General features: G+C 39.7%; 1 protein-coding gene across 4 annotated transcripts in view; it reads right to left on the bottom strand.

Annotated features, from left to right (window-relative positions):
* Positions 1 to 21,701, bottom strand: part of LOC132830171 (heterogeneous nuclear ribonucleoprotein R) — a 36,839-nt gene extending 15,138 nt beyond the window's left edge. For 2 of the 4 annotated variants that reach the window (XR_009646335.1, XM_060847714.1), the window contains exons 1-11: positions 21,459 to 21,701; positions 16,256 to 16,427; positions 14,571 to 14,689; positions 14,142 to 14,249; positions 13,270 to 13,383; positions 10,917 to 11,093; positions 10,556 to 10,691; positions 7,868 to 8,073; positions 7,136 to 7,285; positions 6,250 to 6,371; positions 5,636 to 6,165 (exon numbers count right to left, since the gene is read on the bottom strand). Coding sequence is in view for 3 of the 4 variants with exons in the window: in XM_060847714.1 (XP_060703697.1) it covers positions 5,636 to 6,165; positions 6,250 to 6,371; positions 7,136 to 7,285; positions 7,868 to 8,073; positions 10,556 to 10,691; positions 10,917 to 11,093; positions 13,270 to 13,383; positions 14,142 to 14,249; positions 14,571 to 14,689; positions 16,256 to 16,415 (1,822 nt within the window). In the remaining variant the exon portion in view is untranslated. Of the gene's footprint in view, positions 1 to 4,861; positions 6,166 to 6,249; positions 6,372 to 7,135; positions 7,286 to 7,867; positions 8,074 to 10,555; positions 10,692 to 10,916; positions 11,094 to 13,269; positions 13,384 to 14,141; positions 14,250 to 14,570; positions 14,690 to 16,255; positions 16,428 to 21,458 lie in introns of those variants that run through there. The other 2 variants (XM_060847713.1, XM_060847715.1) reach the window with 2 other exon arrangements.
* Between the last annotated feature and the right edge of the window lie 1,668 nt (positions 21,702 to 23,369).

The raw sequence follows: 23,369 nt of genomic DNA, 5'->3' as shown, positions 1-23,369 counted from the left end.
GCAATGACTACTGCCAATAAGAGACAATCAAAACCATTATTTGACATTTATTGGTATTACCATCACCGAAAAACCTACTGATGGAATGTAGGGATTCTACAACTCTATCAGCAGCTTCTGGGTTACAATTGACCAGGAACTCAACAAGACACTTTCTCACACATTATAAAGTGGATCAGAGGTTAGGAATACCACAGAGAGTAACTCACCTCCAGAGACTCCCAAAGCCTACCCACCATCTATAAAGCACAAGTCAAAAGTGATGGAATACTCATTTGCTTGGATGGATTCAGCTCCAACACTCAAAAAGATTGACACCACAAGGACAAAGTAGCCTGCTTGATGAGGATCAAATTCACAAGCAACCACTCCCTCCACCACCAATGCTCATAAACAGCAGGTGTGTCGATCTACAAGATGCATTGCGGAAATTTGCCAAAGGTCCTTCAACAATATGTTCCAAATCTATCCAACTAGAAGAAAAAAGGCATGACATATAGGGGAACACCACCCTCCAAGTGTCCCTCAGCATTGATTTGGAAATATATTACCATTCCTTTACTGGCAGTGGTTCAAAATCTTGGAATTCCCTCCCTACAGTATTGTGGGTCTATCTACAGCACATGGACTTCACCACCACCTTCAAGGGCAACTAGGAACAGGTAATAAAATACTGGCAAGCTAATGATACCCACATGCCAGGAGTGAATAGAAGAATTTTTTTAAACTAGCTCCTTTTGTTTTGCATGTTACTGGGAGACAAACCTTTCAATCATTAAAATTAAACCACTTTCAGTTTTAGATTCTGCAGATACTCCACTTAAGAGAATAGAATCTAGCATATAGCATCATACCCAGTAACTAACATGTTTCTTAAAAACCACAACTAATTCTTGAACCACAAAATAAGACATAATTCAAGGCTCCTGACACTTTGATTGTCCCTGCCCCTTGCGAGCAAGTATTCTGAGCCACTCATTCAATAAGGACAAATAAATCAGAGAAGATTCTGATCTGAAGACATGTGCGCGCAAGCACAACTCGTTTATTGGAAAATCTCAATCTGAGACAAATCTGGAGAAAAGAGAAACTCCTACTCATTTGCATTGTCAATTTTTAAAATTCCAGTTTAATGAAAGGAAGATGGGAGTTTATCGGCTAATATCACATGAATGACATTTAAGACAACAGTAGTATTTTTATTTCTAGTATTATTTCACAAAAAAATTGAAGATTGGTTGATATTGACCCATTAAGCAAACTGTTAAAGAGTAACACCATCCCAACATGTGATATAAAGCAAACAAAAGCAGCAACACACTCACTTAATCGTCTAATCTTCATCTAATTCAAAATTCAGAAACAATCCAGTTTAATTCAGGCATGCAAATGCCCCTCAATTAAGTCTTAGAATCATACACAACTTTAAGTTTGGAAAAGGAGTTGCTATTAAATTATGTCCAAAGCATCTAAATGAATAATTACTGTACTTTTGTTCATTATTATGTTACTAAGAGTTAATTGGAGAGCAAACAGTTGTTCAGAGGAAATGAAGCTGCTTGTTCTCAAAATACTTAAGATTTTGTTTCTTTTGTTCAAAGGAAATAAAATTAGGCAAATGGGATCGGACAATTAAATCTAACATTTTAAGAAATAGAAACCAGGAAAGGATAAAAGATTTATTCCTTTTTAATAAAATAATACTCAACTACCTGGTAGCTACACTTATAATAGTCTAACACCAGGTTGTAGTCCAACAGGTTTAAGTGGAAGCACACTAGCTTTCAGAGCGGTGCTAGTGTGCTTCCAATTAAACCTTTGGACTATGACCTAGTGTTGAGATTTTTAACTTTGTTCACCCCAGTCCAACACGGGCATCTCCAAATCAATAGTCCATACATGTTTCACACATCTAAAGTTTTTGTCCAACTTTGCAGATTAATTTTCAATTCTGAAATCTGACTGTTTTGCACATCTTTGAATTTAGCAAATAAATTTTACCTTTCATGAATCCAAACATTGGTTAAAGGCATGAAGTGCCTCTAACATCAAGGAACATGATCTGACTGCCCCATGCAGAGATTTAACCGAGACGATTGGGGGTTGGGGAACCAATCCAGCAATGGGTTAATATTACTCGTGGTCATTATGCTCTAATAAATAAGTGACCATGTCACTTTATAATGTCACTCAAAAACCAATATATCTAGTTCCTACTTTCTAACAAATTCTGAGGCTGAGGCAGATGCAGCATTTGCAAAGTCAACAAGATTTTGCATTGGAAAGGATTTAGATTAGAATACTAAGTGTGGAAACAGGCACTTTGGCCCAACAAGTCCACACCGACCCTCCGGACAGCAACCCACCCAGACCGATTCCCCAACATTTATCCTTTCACCGAACACTACGGGCAATTTAGCATGGCCAATTCACCTAACCTGGACCGTGGGAGGAAACTGGAGCACGAAACCCACGCAGACACGGGAAGAATGTGCAAATCCACACAGACAGTTGCCTAAGGCGGGAATTGAACCCGGGTCTCTGGCGCTGTGAGGCAGCAGTGCTAACCACTGTGCCACCCTAATAAATTTTCAGGGAGGTGTAGCAGTGAAGCCCATAAGAGGTTAAACACTGTAATGAGGTAATGGGCCTCGCCACCTCCCCACCAAAAATTGCTGAGTTTCTCCAAACACTTTCTCTGTAAATCTCAAACAGTGAATTGAGATTTTCAGGGCAGATCATAAAACCGCTGCAAAACTGAGGTGCAGTAATTAGAAAAAGTAAAATGCAATATAAAAAAATCGCAAAAAGCAATGTGTCAACAAAAGTGACAAAACAAAATAGGGTATTTCTCCCTACACGCACAAACAATATTAATGTTTGCGCTGAACTCTGTTTATACCATTATATAATGAATATTAAGGTTTCATCCACAGTGCTGCAATTCTATGACAACCAAATTATAGCATTTGAAAGCTAGATTTAATAGACAAAACCCAAGTCACAGTGCAATCCTTCACTTTATTATTGTAAGCTATGATTTCACTGTGACAGCAATCAACAAAGGTTTCACTGAATTTTTCGTTGGCAAGAACAGCATTGAAGGATGGTCAACCAAAAGTCTGGTGAGTTTAATCAGAAACACAGCTTAGGACAGCAAGGTCCCAGATATGGTTATGATTTGTGCTGTACTGTGTTGATTTCGGAGAGGGCATTTCTGACAGCATAAGCAAAACCTTGGTTTTTAGAATTAACTCCAAAAGTAGTTTCAATCTGACAAACCACACTCATCTCACCTAACTTTTCTGTTCAAATGAGATTTCTCCAGAAAAGTCACACAAAACAACTTGTCAATGTGCAGATTAAATCTAAATACCCAAATAGTTGCACTAATGTTAATACTTTTATCAGTAAAAGTCCCTAAATAAATGGCCAACCCTCAAAAATATCAAATAGACCACAAATTATACAAGTATTCTCAAAATAATTTGGCAATTAAACAATTCCCACAAAGAACGTTACTGTATATATGTGCACAAAAAATCCAATATAGAAGAGGACAACCTTTCCCTTCCATAAGTCCAGAACCACCAGATACAACAGGGTTAACATTACAAAGCCACCAGCAACATTTCAGATAGTATCCACAAATAATACTTAATTATGTAATTTAATCTTCTACCTAAAATTTGTAGCCTGATACATTAATACATCAGTCTTGTCAATCCTAATGAAAATAGTCACTTGGTTAATAAGAAAGAACTTGCAAGATGACTACAGAAATCGATTTTCCCAATCTTGGAAAAAAATAAAATTTGGATAAATGCTTGTATATTAGATTCATTTTGATAAACATCATTGAACAATTTGGGGGGGGGGGGGGTGGCAGTGGAGAAAAGAGATTCTAGGGTATAGGCTATAAGGCACAATCTGTTCCGCCTCATCCTTCACATTCACTATTATGAAATATTCCACCTTCAAAGCAAGAACAAGTGCCCACTTAAATATTTAATAAATTCTTGGTTTCCAAAGAGAATTCAACTCTGAAATGAACATTTGGGACTAATGCAGAATCTCAGTCAATACTTCAAAATTTACTGTTACATTTAGTAGAGATTTTGAGCTACCATTATCTTTTTACAAAAATCTAATGTTAAAACTTTTGTTTTTTTCCAAATATTTAAACATTCGAATTCATGGAAAACTGACATACTGACCTAAAGAGCATAGCCAAGTGGAAATGTTAAAATGATAATCACAAATGGCAACTGACAGTGCTTCTTTATCTCTGCCAGGTTTCACAATCACTCTGCAACATTTTTGTCCCACCACCAAAAAAAATTTTTACTGTAAGATATGCGCCACTGACGTCACCAGCTCTCAACAGCAATATCAAATTGAGTTTTTAATCTATTAAATACATTTGATCAGTGACAAAAGGTGCCAGAGATGGTAATTCATTCTCGCAAATCAGCAAACGTGAGACCATCAATATCTGGCAAGTTGCTAAGTACGCTGTAAATTCGTCAATTGTCAAGTGTACAACAATTGGTTCCATCACTATTTACAAATTAATTAAGTGCGCAGAAGCTTAGAAACATGCTTTATAAAAGTGTGCTGCTAACTATTAAGCAGACTTCATCCCAAATGCACAACTATTGGAAAGACAATCTTCCACAAACTCTACACTTTCAATCTCTCTTCCTGCAGGTGTAAAACTAGGTTATACAAAGTCAAACTATTCGTTTGATTGATCACTCACATAAGCAGTTTTTTTTCTGGGGGAAAAGCTGTTGGTTTGAAGGTAACCACATTTCTAATCAATCAAATTTTCAGGACACAATTGAATTTGAATCATGAATTTTTTGGATAATATAGTTTTAAGTTTTATTGAAATTTGACATGAACAATAAATTGTAAATACAATCAATCACATCAATGAACAGAACGCCACGGGTTGTACGATTAAGCCAAACCAAATTTTGGGCAGATCCTTAAAAGGTGTGAAGCTAACAATTTTTTAAAAAACACAATTTACCTACTCTACAAATGCAAAACACACAGTTAAATGTTACTTTCAGTACAAGGAAACTTAAAAATGGTTTTAAACTGCAAGCTCTTCTTAAAAACTACTAAGACAAAACACTAGCATTTACTTATATACAGCATACTCCGATGGCATCTAATCCCAAAGCCATAAACCAGTGAAACTGTCCAATACCAGTCAATTCTGCAAAACCATGATTGAAAATTGTGCCCAACATCTGAAAGCAAAGTCCAAAGTTTCCTTTCAAACTGCTAAAAAGTAGCTTAAAAACAAAAATAAAAAGCATCTTTTCCCCCAAAGAATTGTTAAGGGAAAATGTAAGCCAGAAATGTCCAAGTGCATTTATGAAAAAAAATCTGGTATATACAATAGTGATTCTTGATGTCAGCAAAATGCATGTGGCAGCCAATCTGTACTGAAGGATGTAGAGTTAAGCCAATCAGATTTGAAGGTTGCAGAGTTTAGCCAATCGGGTCTCAACAATCTCACTGAAACCCCCATTTGTTTACTTCCATTGCTGCCCATAAGTATCCTGATAAAACTCCTGGTTGTCATTATTGTAACCATAGTTACCAGAATAATCACCACCTTGCTGCAGAGGCTGCTGAGCGATGGGTTGGGAGCCCCAATTCTGTTGGTTGTTGGTTTGGCGTCGCTTGGAATCTGGCTGGTTGTACCCATCAGCTTTTCGTTTTCCACCAACATTGCCACCACGGTTACCCCGGCCACCACGGGTTCCACGTCCTCTCTGCGGCGGCTGCGGCCCTCCTCTGCCACCCCTAGCACCCCTTGGAGGTCCCATCGGTGTTCCGCGTTGAGGATATCCTGCCCTTCCTCGGGGTGGTGGTACACCACGGCCTCTGGGAGGGGGGATTGTACCTCTACCACCCCTTCCACCTCTTCCTCTCTGAACTGGGTATCCATCGTCATAACCATAGTATGGATCTTCATATCCACCACGATAATCATGATAATCATAACCATAGTAATCATCATAGTAATCTTCATAGCTGTAATAATCTGGAGGATAGCCATAACTACCACCTCTACTTCCACGGACTCGGCCTCTGATTGGAGGTGGCAAACGGGGTGGGGGGTAGTAATAATAGTCTTCATACCTGTAAAAGAAAATTGCATTAGATATAAAAAGTTAAAAGAACCATATTTTAGTTGCACTGCTCCTTTTTAATTCAGTAACCTACACTTGGGTTCTTGTTGCCTGTCGTTGAGCCTGACGTTCCTTCTTTTTCTTATCAGGTGGTTTTGCAAGAACTATTTCAATGCCCTCACCCTCAATTTCTCTTCCATTCATTTGATCCATTGCCTAACCAAGAGAGAAAAAAAATTACAAGATACACAAGAAAAGCAATAGCTGGTCTGTCTGACCTCAACCAGTCAGACTCTACACATTCCCTATCAATAACAAAAACAGAAACTGCTACAGAAAACAAACATCAGCAGGTGTGGCAGCATTTGGAGCCAGAAAGAGTTAGCATCAAATATATTCCCTTTCACCCAAAACATCTTACTTACCAATACCTAATGATATTGAATGGGCCCCCAACTCATTTTAAACTGATGAAATTTTGAAGAAAATGACAAGGATGTGGAAATCAGTACCACAGACTCAAAGCAAATAGGATAATGCATTTAAAGGAGATGCTAGGCAAGCATGTAAGGGAATTAAAAGTTATATTACATTTACAAAAGTGATGGAGAATAAAGGGAATTACCAAATGACAAGCTGGGTCAAGTGGATTTTTTGATCCCACAAATCCAATGTAATCCAACGGTTAAAATTTGAAAATTTCAAGTAATCCCTTTATTATAGTTTGGAGAAGGGAAATTAAAATTAGGAATGGTTGCTATGCAAATAAGCATCACAGACAGGTTGTATTAAAAAAGGCCAATATTCATTTTAACTTAATCTCTTTATCTAAACAGCATTCAAGTGACAATTTGACTGAGTTCAGTCAATATCATTTAGCACTTTCAAACACCATGGCAATCTCTACAGATATGGTAGTTGGCATTATTCTGAAATAGATCATGAATTGAGAGAGTTTAATCCAATTTACTGGCACAAACCTTCACTGCTGCATCTCGGTCCTCAAAATGAACAAAAGCATAGTCTTTCAGTTTTTTCACCCGTTCCAGTTTTCCAAATTGACTGAAGGTCTTCTCTAGTATTTCTTCCGTTACAGAGCTAGCCAGGTTTCTTACAAACAACACTTTGACCTGTAGAGAGAAAAATTGAGGGAAAAGCACCAAGTGAGAAATGTGAGTTTAACGCAATGTTGGGACACGATACCGCACTACTAGCAAAACTGACAAATCCCCAGGACTTAACAGAAAACTACTAACAAACGGATGAGTTAAATGAATAACTTTGACATTATTAACAATGCTGGGTCATTTATGGTAAAGACGACACTGGAAAAATATAGGTAAGTGATACAAATATGTTGGATCTGAAAAATTTCGATGCTACCGGGAAGATGAAAACTAAATAGGATACCTCAATTTACATTGTAGTAGTGGAAAATGAGTTGCATAAAAAAATTCCATTGCTTGCTTTTAGATGATTGTAAACTGGTAGAACTTCCCTTTGGTTTCTGACTTCATACCCAAATAAAATAGCATACCAAGCCAAGTTGAACCATATCACATTAAGCCATCACCATTGTTTCCATACCATGTAAAATGTCAAGAAATGCCAGCTCAAAACTGGGACACTTGGCACTTTATACAAATAGACAACAATGTCAAAAATCAGCAGTATACCAACCAAAGAAACCTTGTTGACACTAGCTGCATTACCTTTGCCATCACTTCTGGATCTGGTTCCTCTACTGGGTCTGCCCATTCAACAGTGACTACGTTGCCCCAGACTTTCACTTTGCCACTCATTAATCTCCGTCTAGCCTGAGCAGCAGATTTATGATCTTCAAATTCTAGGAAACAGAATCCTCTATTTTTCTTCTTATCATCAGGCTGATGGTAGAGGATAACATCAGTGAGACCCTCTACCGAAAAGAAATAAAAATTAATTTGATGATATGACAAAGTTGCGCTAATCAATCGAAAGTTAAATCATTTGAACAGTTAATTCTCCTTTATTGGTAATAAATGATTAGGTTCAAATGGAGAAAACACCATAAAACAAATCACAGAAGCAAAACAAATTATGCAAACAATTTAAACCATTTATAATGGCTTTGACATAATACCATAATTTATGATCCTGAAAGTCTTATTTTGGCTATTTCTTTGAAATGTCTCTCTCTTCACAGTTGATTCATCTAACCAATAAGGCAGAACGCGACCAGACAAAGCCGACATGGATCTTTCAACAGAACTTAGGAGGTAATCTCAAAAATTACTGCAAGCATACGAAAGCAACATTTGGAGGTCTCTACATCAACATGCTCTCCAAGGTCAACCTTGAATGGGTCTGACTGGATGATGCAAAATAAGTGAAACAAAACAAATCATTCATTAATTTAAATAACAGAAACTGCGTTAGCAGAATTTGTCAGGAATGCAACTAGAAAACTGCAAATAGTATTAAGTTTTATTGATGAGTGTTAATAAATTAATCACAAGCTATTAAACAATCTAAATTCTTCATAATTTTTCACTTTCCTATAGATTTGCCACAACAAGTTGTCATACCCCCGAAGACCAAAGGGCTACTCTCTCATTACAAACAGATAACAACTGATGAGTTTAACCCGATGGTCATATCTCAGATGATGTTTAGAATGCCAAAATACCAATAATTGAACCTTGCCCTTAAGGTCAAGTGGTGTATGGTCTAGTAACTTCCAAGCCAGTTTTCATTTTACGTGGGGATAGAATAATAATTCTTTTAAAAATTTTAAACAAAAAATTGGAAAGACGCAGTTAGCTCAAACAATGCCTTTCACACCTGCAGCAAATACAGTCCCAGGGCTGTTATTCTTACATTGCTGGCCTCAGGAACTTTACTGTGAATTGAATTTAGCTTGCTGTAATCCATAGCACAAACTAAACTAAATTCAGTTTAAAAAAAGTTGACACAGATAGCTGGTATTGAAAATTTTACTAGCCACAAATCACTCAACATGAAATAGTTGCGCAAGGTCTTTGAGTTATACTTTTTGAGGAAGCAGCAGCAGCTAATTTTCAACTGGCCAAAATATTTTGATCTCAATTTTTGCTTCAAGCATCCCTAAACTTGATGCAAAGTTTTTTCATCGATTTCCAAATCAAACTACACCAAAATTTAAACAAAACACCCTGCACTTTTTTTTTTGAAACTCCATAAAATTTCCCTGTTTTTCAATATAATTACCTCCCATTCTATTAAACTTGTTACTGCATAGCCCTAATTTACCTAGTCTATCATTAAAGACCATCCTGTCATCGATGGAACCAATCTGGTACACCTGTATATCACCTCAAATAGCACAACTGCTGCAAGACAGCCTTCCTCTTGCATTTCCAATATTTTGCATCAGCCCCAGCAAAAAAGACCACATGCTGTTTGTTTTTTCAACTGTTCACCATACACCTGCACACTGCCTTCAAGTTTCTTCTCAGAGTACAACTTGAACGTGCAAACTTGATGCCTTTTAAAACATACTGCTTTTCTATTCTTCATTAGAAGTTACTCATACACCACACCATCTGTCAATCTCTTTGCAACTTGTTCCCTCTTCACAGCTTTATTAAATGTAGAAAACCACATGAGAATTAACTTAGAATAAAAAAATGAAAATAACACATTCCAAGTTATTCAAAAATTGCAATGGTCTCAACAGCGACTGGGCCAACATTCTATTTAAACCTCCCAAATTGAAAACACTTTGTTTAACCCACTGAGTTTCAGGATTCTCAAAGTATTTATCACCAGTGACAGATTGGTGATATACCTAGTCAGGTTGGTGCATGGCTTGGCAAGGAACTTGCAGATGACTTTACCATGCAGGTCTTGCTCTTGAGTTGACACCATGCATTTAGTATAGTGTACAGTGCTCCACTATTTCTCAGGGAGAAAGAAGGGAATGTTCAGATCAGCGAATGGGGTTACTATTTAACTGGACTGATCATTCTGGATGGTACCAAGGTAGTTTTGTTGGAGCTGCACTCACACAGGCAAGTAGAGGGCATTTCATCATACCCCGACATTTACCTTGATATTGGTGGGTTTGCAATGGGGTTTAAATTATTCACCAAGGAATTCCCAGATTATAACTAATTCCTGTAGCAAGAGTTTTCATACGCCTGTTGCAGTTCAATTTCTGCGTAATGGTAACCTCCAGGATGTTTTGGTGATATTGGTCAAATAAATGTTGCTCAGGATGCCAAGAAAACTTCCATACTGGCAGAGGTTTTTTCACATAAGAGACAGATCACAATGGAAAGATCTTAAGCTCCAACCAATCCAAAGATGCATACGCATGAAATAAAAACTGACATTTTTAAAAAATGGTTTTCTACTATCTGGATGAACTTAATTCTAACCTGTGACTTTGCTGAATTCTTCCATAATGTTTTCCTTTGTCTTGTTCTTTGGAATAGAGCCAACAAACAGTCTGTTATTGGCCACAGAAATACAAACTCCAATGTGTTTACCAGGACGGATTTCATAGTTATCACACTACAAGAGAAAAGACAGAAGTTCAACTTGCATTAACATTTACAGCTTGGCACTTTTCAACCTGCTGTATTAAGCAACTTTTCAATGTAAAGTTGCAGCTTCATTGTACACTGAACAGAAAGGATGCTTTTAAAAAATGGAAAAAGATTTGCAGTATACCCAAATTTCAAAATGTTCTTAAAAGCTTACAGTTTTGAATCACAGTATTAAAATAGATAAGATTACCAGTTTAACAGCCTCCTGTGCTGCATCCTTGTTACAGAAAGTAACAAAAGCATAGCCACGGTTCTGACCAGACAGGGGATCCATCATTAGTCGCAGATCCCAGATAGAACCGGCTTTCTCAAACAAAGGAACAAGTTCATTTTCATACAAATCCCGGGGGATCTTCCCAACAAATACCTAAAGTTGAAAAGTATGCAAAATTGTAAATATAACAAGATGTTGACATGTCTCAGAGTAAGCTTTGGCATAAGGAACAACAAACATGCTGCAAGTCAGATTAATACCTAGAGTAGTTTCAATGCCCATATGCCTTTTGTGAATGAATAAAGGAAAAGATTATATTGTACAATCATTACAACATGTCTATTGCTATTATTTCTATCCTTGTACTGATGGAGTGAAGGTGAAGCTACACTAGTGTTCAAGAAAGGAAGGAATAGAAAACAATGCTAACAGAATTAGATGAAACAACGTGGGAGGAAACTTGTGTGCAATTTAAACTCAGGCACATACCAGTTGAGTCCATCAGCCCATCTTTCTACTGTAAAACTACATGTAAATCAGATTTACAGAACTTCAACACAGTACTTATCAACAAACACAATAAAGCTGTTTTCTGGATCAGTGACCTTGGGTGTGGTTCAACAATGCCAAACAGCCAACAAGTTGACAATAGTGATGTTTAACACATTAACTGCTTTGGATGTGGAATCAATTTTAACTAGGACAACAAAGAATAATTACTAACATGATTGTATATGAGCCACGTAGTACACGGTCAGGCATCATCTCTCACTCTCATTATTTATCTAGCTTTACAACTTTGGGCTTTGATTTAAGGAGGATTATTCAAATGACAAAGACAATCACACATATTGATTTGGATTGGAAGACCATAAAACAGTCAACACTTCGGTTACCTTTACACATCTACATAATGAAGCATTTTCATTAAAAGCCAAATTTAGTGTCTTCCAATTCAGTTTTTGACCCTCCTATAAACATTGATTTCAACAAGGTTAACTGTTATTTCAAAGTTGTTTACGAGATAGCTAAGATATTCCTACTTTTCAAATGACTTGAAAGAATAATCTGAAACATACCCTTTGGTTAAACAAGCCCTGGGTTATTTCTAACAAACACTATTTATAGGAATTCAAATATTGTCAAAAATGTCTATTAGGAGAGGCTTAAAGTAAGGGACGTTCCATTTAAGATTTCTTGAAGGTTATTAATCCTTGGAATCAACTTCCAGGGAGCAGCGGAAATGGTCATATTTTCTATGCCAAGACAGACAGATGGCTGATCAACAAGAGAGGTAGGTGTTACAGCCAACAGGCAGAAAGCAGAACTTAAGGCTACATTCAGATCAGCCATGATTTTACTGAATGGCAAAGCATCTATTTCTTACGGTCCCTTTGCTGATATGCAGCACCATAGGTGGAAACAAACCTCAGGTAAGTCTATCATGCAGTCATGGCTTGTGGCCACATAGATAGATCATCAGGTTTTTTAAGTACACCTTAAAACTAAAACTATTCCTGTTATCATCAGGCACCCAGAGAACACTTCACCTAACTGAATCAAATGGCAGCACTCTTGTTCAAATCCCAAATTTGAGAATTAAATTCCCAGTCCAGGGCTTGAGCATGAACTCTAAGATGACAAAATCAAAGCTAAATTCAGACATGACATCCTTCATACAATGTTAAACTGAAAGTCATCCATCAGCATCCCGACCAATATGCTTCCCTCATCTACATATTGAAGCATACAAACTGATCTCTGCTGTTGTTTGGGGAAGTGGTGTAATAGTAACTTCAATGAACTTGTAATCAACAGTCCCGGACTAATATTTTGTGCACGGTGGGAATGTCTCTACCTCTGGACTCTAGGCCAAGATGAGTTCTTGTATCATAACATTTCCAAACTGGCTGACGGACTTGATGCAGCATAAACTTTACTTGTGTTAATTCAAATAAACTTCAAATAAACATCTAAACTATCCACCAGTTCAAATTAATTTGAAGTTATGAATCGTTTAGGTTTAAAATTAAATATAATTTTGGAAAGCTAATCTACTGTTGGTGTTAAAAAAAGTATGAAGGAACTAGAATTAAATTACCTGTTGGATAACTAACTCTAAACTTTCAAATATTATGTACAGATTTGCATCCATGAACTGTATAGCTTTGTTTTATTAAAAATATTGAAACAAGGAATAGCCAGTTCCCTTGAGCAACAGGTCGATTACAAGATAAAAACCCTTACCTTCTACATTGCAATACGTCCTGAATATCAATGAATCAGTTCAACAGTTTATAAGGCTGATTACTCATTGTTGAACACTGACCTCTGTTCCAATTCCAGGCTGTGGACCTGAATGCACACTGTCAGGAGGAGGACCACCATACTTTCTTTGCCCTGTAGTTACATCCAAAGTGTAGCCAGTCCGTTCCAAAAGTGCCTAAACAATGCATTAACAGCCCACAATGAATTTAATACCAGTTTACGTTAAATAGCTATGGTAAGCACCAAGATTATTTCACAGAAAATTTACAAACACATTAACTACAAGTTAACAGTTTTAGTCAAACCAAATAAGTAATTACTTCAATTTGTAGTTTTTAAAGAAATCATAAATAGGTTTGACTTATCCCAAATATTCAGATTTATTTTGTTTCAGTTGTCTCCTGAATCTAGGCAGGTTTACATTATCTCAAGAAAACTAATCTCCCAACTTTTCAACAACCCTCGTAACCTCGTCAATGGACACTGACCGTTCATCTGCACTTCTCAATTTCAAAAGAGGAGGAAAGAGAAAACATAGTCAAAATGATCTCAGGCCCAAATACCTCACCTCATGTAGTTATCTTCTATTTCTAACTATCTTCCCACACTTGTTCTTCCACCAAGTCTACAAAGTCTTTTGTCATAATACTTGAGATTTTGATTGATTGAATTTTTCGTAGATTTTTCATGTGAATTGCAGTATTGTATATCTAGCTTTTCCTGCCAAAGCTAGATGGTAAATTAGTTGGATTAGCCATAGGAAATGTAAGCTTACAGGCATAGGATAGGGGGTTACATCTGAGTGGGATGCTCTTTCGAGTGTCAAAATGGACTTGTTGGGCTGAATGGCCTGTTCCCACACTGTAGAGATTCTATGATACGTATGAGATTACCTGAGCTAAATTCACATGCATTTTCACAAACAGCAAATACCTTAATTTTGGACTCATCTGGACCCTTTGTAGCATCTTGTACTTTGCTACCTTGCTTCTCCCGCTGTCTGTAGGTCTTCATTACTCCACAAAGAAAGGCACTCTTATTCTGAAAGGAAAGATTGATATCTGAAATTAGAATAATCAATAAAAGCATCATTTTAAATTTAAGTCAAACATAGAAGATTTGTTGCATGATGGCATTACTTATAAACTGTGCCCCTTTGTCTAGTTTCTGCCCTTTGCCCTCTCTACTAACTGTTCTTTTAAAATATTTTGGTGGATTCTAAGATTTTGTATCTTCCCTCCAACAATTAAAATGAGAAAAATTAAAATTAATTCACCTCTTAATTTCTCAAACGTCAAAAAGTACAAGTTGTTTTTGTACACAACAGATCAGAAGTGTAAAAGTGCACGACCAGTTAGTTACCTGCACGTGAGATAGGTCACTTTCCTTAAATTGCTGCAATACAGACAGTGCTCCTTCCTCATTGAATTCCCTGAGCGCATCAATGGCTCTCTCATCAAGATCAGCATAAGATACCAATCCTGCAAACAAAATGTAAACTTTAAGTATTAGATAACAAAGATCCAATCAAATATTAAACATATACAAATTCACATGAAAAGGTCAGTTCAAATCTATTTCCAAAACTTACGCATTGAGTCACAAGTTAAAAGGAACCAAAGATAAAAGATACAGTAGCGTTAATTATTTGTGTTTCACCCAAATCTTCCAAAAAGCGTGGATGCATTTTGGGGTTTTTAAAATCACCATTTCCAGCTAATGTATCATGACATACCTAGTTCCAAGACTGCTTTTTTTGTGTAACAACTAAGCTTCTGATGCTTAGCTTAGTTTTTAAAAATATACAAATGCCGAAGAAAATCTAGGTATACCTTCCATGACCCGAGAACAAAACAAGATATAAATATAATTAGACACAAATTTATCTACTATTGTGTGCACAAAGACTCATTTTATAAACATAAAATTCAAGAAATGCTCACACTTTAGCAGCATCCATGTAAGAAAGCCATCTTACACAATTCAATCCCCTAGATCACTACGGTTAATTTTTTAAAAACAATATTTGATTGCACATGGATTTAAGATATACCTCAAATTTCTATCACTGAGCGTGAAAGAGAACTAGAAATGCAAATTGTACAAGTTGACATGTACAGCTCCTGCAGCACTAGCCAACTATGGCAATATTATTTATTAGCAATTTTCTTCGTATTTTCAAAATGGAAGGCAAAAGGCCGCAGAGGTACAAGACACTCAAAGTTTTAAAGCATCCTGTTTACGACATTACTTTTACATCAGTTACTTGATAATTCTTACCTATAAGCACAGGTTCATAACCAACATATTCTAAAGGTGTTTTAATTACTTTCTTTACATGTCATGGTGCATTTAATTATTAAATAAATAACCAACTTAGCTCCATCTCTGGGAAAAATTATGAAATTAGGAGGATATACAGTAGATTAAATCCTCTGGGCATTTGATGTAATGCTACAAGTTCAAATTAAAAAAGCACTGTCCAGCTGGAAGCAGATGAAAACCATTGATCAGATCTGTAGTAGGCACTAAAACATGCTGCACAACTCCATTTCATGGTTCACTTTGCAGAATATTAAGACATTGGCAGTTTAGGTAGGACTTAAATTTGGGGAACATACTGAACTAAAAAGCATTTTGCAATTAACACAAAACCGTACACAAACTCTTCAAACTAAATGCCTACATTTTCTTAATTGCTATGTGTGCACACCTTTCAAACAGCTAGAAAGCAAGACCAAGCTTGTTTCATGCTTTTAATTCTACGGACAGTGAATATCATTATCAGCCATTGCTTCTGCTCTCTAGTGGCTTTACTATATGAATTTTGAGCCTTTCATAAATTACAAAATTGTGCACTACCAATACCACTACAAATGCTGGCAGAAATTATACACATCAGTCTCTTTCGATTTCAACAAATGTATCAAGTGTCAAATCCACCTCAAATTTGTTAGCAGCACGTCAGGAATTTCCCAGTTACATATCATTTTCAGGTTAAAGCAATATTTTGGACTACTAAAACCACAGGTCAGGGCATATTATACCTGTTTGAAAGATATCATCTAGCCTTTCTGCTACTTTCTGTGGCAAGCCAGCATCTATTAGCACCTGGTAGTGTTCTGAATGGGTGACAGCAGATGAGGTATCCATGGGTTCTTCCTCCTCCTTCACCTGCGCTGCATTTCCATTCACCTCAGTAGCCATTTCTAATTATAGCTGGAATGAAAAAAAATACTATTTAAGACCATTTTTTTCCTCTGCATATTAGGTTGTCACAAGGCTTTATTGCTAAATGCTATATAAACACAGGGACTTAGAGTGGCTCAGGATAGAATACTGTTCCTTCACTTCTGGGACCAGATTTAAACCCAACCCAGGTAAACAAGATAAAAGTTTCATCTATCTTTAAAAGGTCCTAAGTGAAATGGGTTTGGGCATTTCCCAATGGACAGAAGTCCAAAATGCAAAAACTGCCCACAATTCACCACTCAGAAACAGAGATGGCTAGTGCAGGAAATGGAAATGTCACGCTGGTTCAGTAGGGGTCCTCTGATCTTGGAAGTCAGGCACCTGATCAAATCTAGTGAGTGGGCTCAACATTAAAAATTCAACTGGAACAAAGCCCGACCTGATGGTGCTTGATGCTGGTACTTGGAACACAGGAAAATCTTCCAGTATTGAGTTATTTCAGCAAAGATGCATCCAGAGCAGTTATTTACCATTAATGTAAAATAAGCCTCATTAACCCCTACTGTGATCACTCACAGAGTCCTGAGCAGAAACAATCGATTACAAAATTCACAACAAGAGCTAATACCCATCAATGCATACAAGTTAAAGACCCTGGACACCAGGATTTTAAATCCATCATCTCAAATACTATAGTTTGAAATCAAAACAATGATTCTTCAGAATGAATGCCTGTTTCAAAAAGCTTTTTTTAACCCCTTCAGTGAATGCAAATGTAAAGACTATACAAACTTTTATATAAAACAATACATTCCTGATAGCTACCAAATCCCTTGCAAACTTTGTTTCAAAAATGCACATGTATCAGTAAATATGACAAGGCAAAGCAACAAGGACAGTCAAACAAAAAGGTAAAGCCATTTAGGATCCAAAAGGAAATCATATTCCACAGGCAGAAACCATGTCTGAAGTACTTAATGAGTACTCTGCAACTATTTGTAAAGATAATTTTCTATTCAAAATGAGAACAATAACACCAACGCAGTAAAAGATGGGAAGAACTTATTATACAAATGAGATAAAAACAGACAAGGTTCTTAAAATATTATCAACTGAAATTGAAAACAGCAACCAGTAAGACAGGATACATGTTATCACAAGAAGCAGCTATTTCTCAAGTCATCCCTGGATATAGAAGTGGTGCCAAAAGCCTGAAGGGCTGTAAATGTTATGTACTCAAAAAAGATGAACCCAGAAACTGCAAGACAGCCAACCTAACAGCAGTTGTTGGGAAATTAATTTCCACAAGGAAAATTGTACATTAATCCCACCCATCACTGATCTGTAAAAGACTATGCAGGCTGAAAGACATGACCGAATTCTTCAATGCAATAATGGAAGAGAACTGATGAAAATAGTGCAACTAATGTCAGGTACGAACTTCCAAAAGGAATTAAATGCAATGCCACAAAATACCTTGTGAGCAAAAGGTAAGCCCTTGAGGATACAAGGGATATTATTTGAATGAGCATGAACCTGGCTCAAAGATTGAAAGCAAAGTTCCATTTTTAGGAAGGAAGCATACAGTAGGGTCCAGCAATCATCACTATTAAGTCATTGTTCCACTGGACATATATGTTGGTGGCCTGGACTTTGTTTTATCGGGGGGGGGGGGGGGGGGAGAGAGAAAGAGCAGGAGTTTACACATTAGTCAACATGTGGAAAATAAACACTAAAGAGAAGAGTCATCATGTTCAGGATGGCAATGACAAGTAAAATGGGCAAACAAAACAGCACGCAAAATTTAAAAATGCAAGGCGTCCATTCTAGGGAGAAGGAGGAGACAAAATAAATGGTACAACCTGGAAGAGAAGTCTCGAAGCTGGCATGACAAGATGGTGTGTTTTGGAACCCTTGTTTTAATTTAAGAGTTCAAAACAAAAGATGATTTATTGAGACCTTTAAAAATAACTGTCATCAGCCATCGCCTAAAGTTGTGTATCTAATGTTAGGTGCCACATTTCAGAGAAGGATGCCAAGGTTTTGGAAAGGATTCAGATTTACAAGAATAGTATCAGGAATGAGGGACTTTAGTTTTGTGGATAGCCTCAAATATTTGGGACTGTTTTCTTAAAGCAAAGAATGTCATGGGGAAATCTGATCATGAAGGGAGCAAATGAGGGAAAACTGCTCCAAAACATTTAAAATACCTCAAAAACATGAGCAGCTGTTACAGCCAGAACTTTTCTCCATTCTGGATTACCCATCATGTTGCGGCTGTACAGGATGTTTGTTAGGCCACCCTATCGGAAAGATGTAGTGAAATGTGAAAAGATTCGGAAAAGATTTACAAGGATGTTGGAGAATTTGAGCTCTATGAAGAGGCTGAAAAAGCTGGGACTCTTTTCACTGGAGTGTCAGAAGCTGAGTTACCTGATAGAGATTTATAAAATCATGAGGGGCATGAATAGGGTAAACAGACAATGTCTTTTCCCTGGGATTGGGTGGGGGGAAAGAGTCCAGAACTAGAAGGCAAAGGTTTAGGGTGCGAGGGGAAAGATATAAGAGACCTAAGGGGCGACTGTTTCACATACAGGGTTGTACGCATATGGAATAAGCTGCCAGATGAAGTGATGGAGGTAGTACAATTGCTGCATTTAAAAGGCATCTGGGTGGGTATGTAAATAGGAAGGGGTTTAGAAGGAAATGGGCCAAGTACTGGCAAACAGGACTAGATTAGGTTAAGACATCTGGCCAGCATAGGCAAATTGGACCGAAGAGTCTGTTTCCATGCTGTACATCTGTATGACTCTATGTTCCCAGGCAGATAGTTTGATAACTGGAGAAGACAGTTGGAAACGTGGAACGTTTAAAATTATAGAGCAAGAGAGGGAAGCAAGACCAGAGAGAAGCTAAAAGCCCTTTCAAACAGCTACCACACATAATTGTCCATTTGCTTTCAGAGCTATATCACAAATGAAATGAGGAAAAGATATAGCCATATAGTGAACAATGGGATATTTATAAGTATATTGTCATGCGCTTATTGGGAGGGGAATGCTTGAATAAACCAAATATAACTCCAGTACACTCAATTTTATCTTCATAGATGTTTATAAGATACTAAGCACTTAATACAATTATTAACAGCTATATGCACAAAAACACAAGCAGAATATTATGAAGCAAACCAGCTCTGGCCTAAGCAAAGCACAGGATAATCTTAGATAAACTTCAGGAATTATTTTTTGAAAAGAAGTCAACAATTTTCTAATTATTTGCATTGATAACACCTTTAACAACCTAAAGATGTCTTAAAACATATCAAGATCATTTTTATTACTTGTGATGACATGATCATGTAGTGGAAAGTATGATTTCCATGATTGTTCTTTTAAAAACAAATGGGTTGATCGCTACTATTCAAGTGGTCTAAAAACAATGCTCCAAAGTGAATGCTCAAATGTATGCATTACCGATCAAACTATTCCATCAATTGCACAATTTACCTAAGTTTGACAAGTGCAAACTATATCATGAACTAAACGTGCAACTTGGAATTCATACAATCCAATTCAATGAAACTTATGAAATACATTGTGTGGTATTTCAGACTGAAGTCTCTGGGTTGAAATTAAATTATTTCAAACGATGAAAGCTATCTTTCAGCACCAACATCAGTAATGCAGCAGAAATTACATAATTCTCATCTCCAAATGTGGCGCAATGAAGCATCAAATCACTGGCAATTTCAAGAGGCTCCATTCAAAAAAATTCCAAGATTCAAACATAAACATACACAAGAATTTAAACACATAAAAAGATTCATCCACCACCTGAGCTAACTGAAATACAGCAAGTACATGACCCATCAAAAAAACTCCAACAAATTAAAAATACCAATCATTATTGAAAGCTCTCCCCTTACCTAACTACTCACTCATGCTCGAGAGATGGATACCACGTTCAAACCAAGTAATTATTATATATTTCAAAGAAGGGGGCTTATTTGTAAAGCACAGTAGTCAATTCAAAATCTGCACAGACAGCAAAAGCTTCAAGACATAAAGATTCCATTGATGCCACAAGTTTCCCAACGCATCTATGACCAAGAAGCCATTCGCGGTTATCACTAGTTAATCCACGTGTACTAAAAATGTTCAGGTCGGCCATGCGTCAACTCGGCACAACAATGAGGCCGAGCCACATGTTGCATCAACATTAACCGAGCAAATAAAAACCATAATAAATAAATAAAATTGTAAAAATGCAAATAATCAACGGGTATGTTGAAAACACAACCATCCCCAGCCAAAGGCGGCGGGGGGGGGGGGGGGTACAGAAAATATCCATGAGGATTAATAGTCGGGCACTCCTGTATTTACTACAAAATTAAAAATAACATTTGACAGCATCGCGCAATTCAGATGTTTTTTTTAAAAATGCCGGAGTTGGAGAGACAAGTCGAGAGCGGAATAAATAAAGTCAGTAAATAAACAGAGTGAATATAACCCCGAGGCGCCGGGGCCTGGCACACGCTTAAAATTACAACAAAAGAACAAAAGGCCGCGGGTGGCGAGAACGAAAATAAAAACAGATGGGCTGGCGGCGGGAGCGGCGAAGTGTTAAAGCGGGGAAAGAGGAGGGGGGTCTAACCCGGGGGGGGGTGGAAAGGGAAGCTGCGGCCTTTCACCTGGCGCCTCTCCCTCCCCCCCCTCCTCTCGAAGCCCAGCTCCGAGAATGCGGGCGGGCGGGCGGGCGGGCGGGCCGGGGGCCGTCGACAATCACCGGCGAATCGCGGTCAAACCCGCGGCTTTTCAACTCGACCCGGGGGGGGGGGGAACAAATCACACGGCCCCGGCAGCTCCTCACAGAGAGCCCGCGGGCGGGAATTCGGACCAAAGTGCCGGGGCTGCGGCCTAGCTGCCCCCCACCCCCACCCACTACTACCATCCCCACGGGAACCAGAGCGCGGGCTCCTCGGCCTCAGCTTCAACCCGCGGCCCAGGCTTTTCCAAACACTTCGCCACCGGCTGTCCCTCACCCGCCCGCCCTTACCTTACTGTCGGGGCTACCGGTGCGATACGATTCGGTTCAGCTCCGCCACCCCCTTCCCGACGCTCCGATGGTTAGTATTTTACTGATAGATTAGATTTATTGACTGATTTATTTATTTACTTCCCTTGCCCTCTCCTCTCTCGCTCTGGAAGATCTCACTAAAATGGCCGCGGCCGCCTCATGGATCCCGCTCCCGGCGCCGCACGGGGTTTCCCGGCCGCGGCCGCACGGCGCCAGCCCGGGCCCCGCCCACCGTCACTCCGGGCAACCGCGACCCCGCCTTCCGCGGGAAACGGCTGGCCAATCACAACATCGCGTACGGGATGGAGTGGGTGCCATGCAATGGGAGGGCGTGTTAGGAGGAAGTCAGTGACGGAGGGTGGGCTGACGTGTATGGTGAGGGGTTAGGGCAAGAATGGAGGCTGCCTGAAGTGACTGGGGGGAGATGGAGGGTGATGGAGAGGGTACCATTACAGGGGGAGGGGGAGGAGAGGGTACCATTACAGGGGGAGGGGGAGGAGAGGGTACCGTTACAGGGAGAGGAGGAGGAGAGGGTACCGTTACAGGGGGAGGAGGAGGAGAGGGTACCGTTACAGGGGGAGGAGGAGGAGAGGGTACCGTTACAGGGAGAGGAGGAGGAGAGGGTACCGTTACAGGGGGAGGAGGAGGAGAGGGTACCGTTACAGGGGGAGGAGGAGGAGAGGGTACCGTTACAGGGGGAGGAGGAGGAGAGGGTACCGTTACAGGGGGAGGAGGAGGAGAGGGTACCGTTACAGGGAGAGGAGGAGGAGAGGGTACCGTTACAGGGGGAGGAGGTGGAGAGGGTACCGTTACAGGGGGAGGAGGAGGAGAGGGTACCGTTACAGGGGGAGGAGGAGGAGAGGGTACCGTTACAGGGGGAGGAGGAGGAGAGGGTACCGTTACAGGGGGAGGAGGAGGAGAGGGTACCGTTACAGGGGGAGGAGGAGGAGAGGGTACCGTTACAGGGGGAGGAGGAGGAGAGGGTACCGTTACAGGGGGAGGAGGAGGAGAGGGTACCGTTACAGGGGGAGGAGGAGGAGAGGGTACCGTTACAGGGGGAGGAGGAGGAGAGGGTACCGTTACAGGGGGAGGAGGTGGAGAGGGTACCGTTACAGGGGGAGGAGGTGGAGAGGGTACCGTTACAGGGGGAGGAGGTGGAGAGGGTACCGTTACAGGGGGAGGAGGAGGAGAGGGTACCGTTACAGGGGGAGGAGGAGGAGAGGGTACCGTTACAGGGAGAGGAGGAGGAGAGGGTACCGTTACAGGGAGAGGAGGAGGAGAGGGTACCGTTACAGGGGGAGGAGGTGGAGAGGGTACCGTTACAGGGGGAGGAGGAGGAGAGGGTACCGTTACAGGGGGAGGAGGAGGAGAGGGTACCGTTACAGGGGGAGATGGAGGAGAGGGTACCGTTACAGGGGGAGATGGAGGAGAGGGTACCGTTACAGGGGGAGATGGAGGAGAGGGTACCGTTACAGGGGGAGGAGGAGGAGAGGGTACCGTTACAGGGAGAGGAGGAGGAGAGGGTACCGTTACAGGGAGAGGAGGAGGAGAGGGTACCGTTACAGGGGGAGATGGAGGAGAGGGTACCGTTACAGGGGGAGGGGGAGGAGGAGGAGAGGGTACCGTTACAGGGGGAGGAGGAGGAGAGGGTACCGTTACAGGGGGAGGAGGAGGAGAGGGTACCGTTACAGGGGGAGGAGGAGGAGAGGGTACCGTTACAGGGGGAGAAGGAGGAGAGGGTACCGTTACAGGGGGAGGAGGTGGAGAGGGTACCGTTACAGGGGGAGGAGGTGGAGAGGGTACCGTTACAGGGGGAGGAGGAGGAGAGGGTACCGTTACAGGGGGAGATGGAGGAGAGGGTACCGTTACAGGGGGAGATGGAGGAGAGGG

This window comes from Hemiscyllium ocellatum, chromosome 30 (genome assembly GCF_020745735.1).
Source record: "Hemiscyllium ocellatum isolate sHemOce1 chromosome 30, sHemOce1.pat.X.cur, whole genome shotgun sequence".
Lineage (NCBI taxonomy): Eukaryota > Metazoa > Chordata > Chondrichthyes > Orectolobiformes > Hemiscylliidae > Hemiscyllium > Hemiscyllium ocellatum.
Note: the sequence above shows the minus strand (reverse complement) of the source record. Positions and strands in the feature narration are given on the sequence as shown.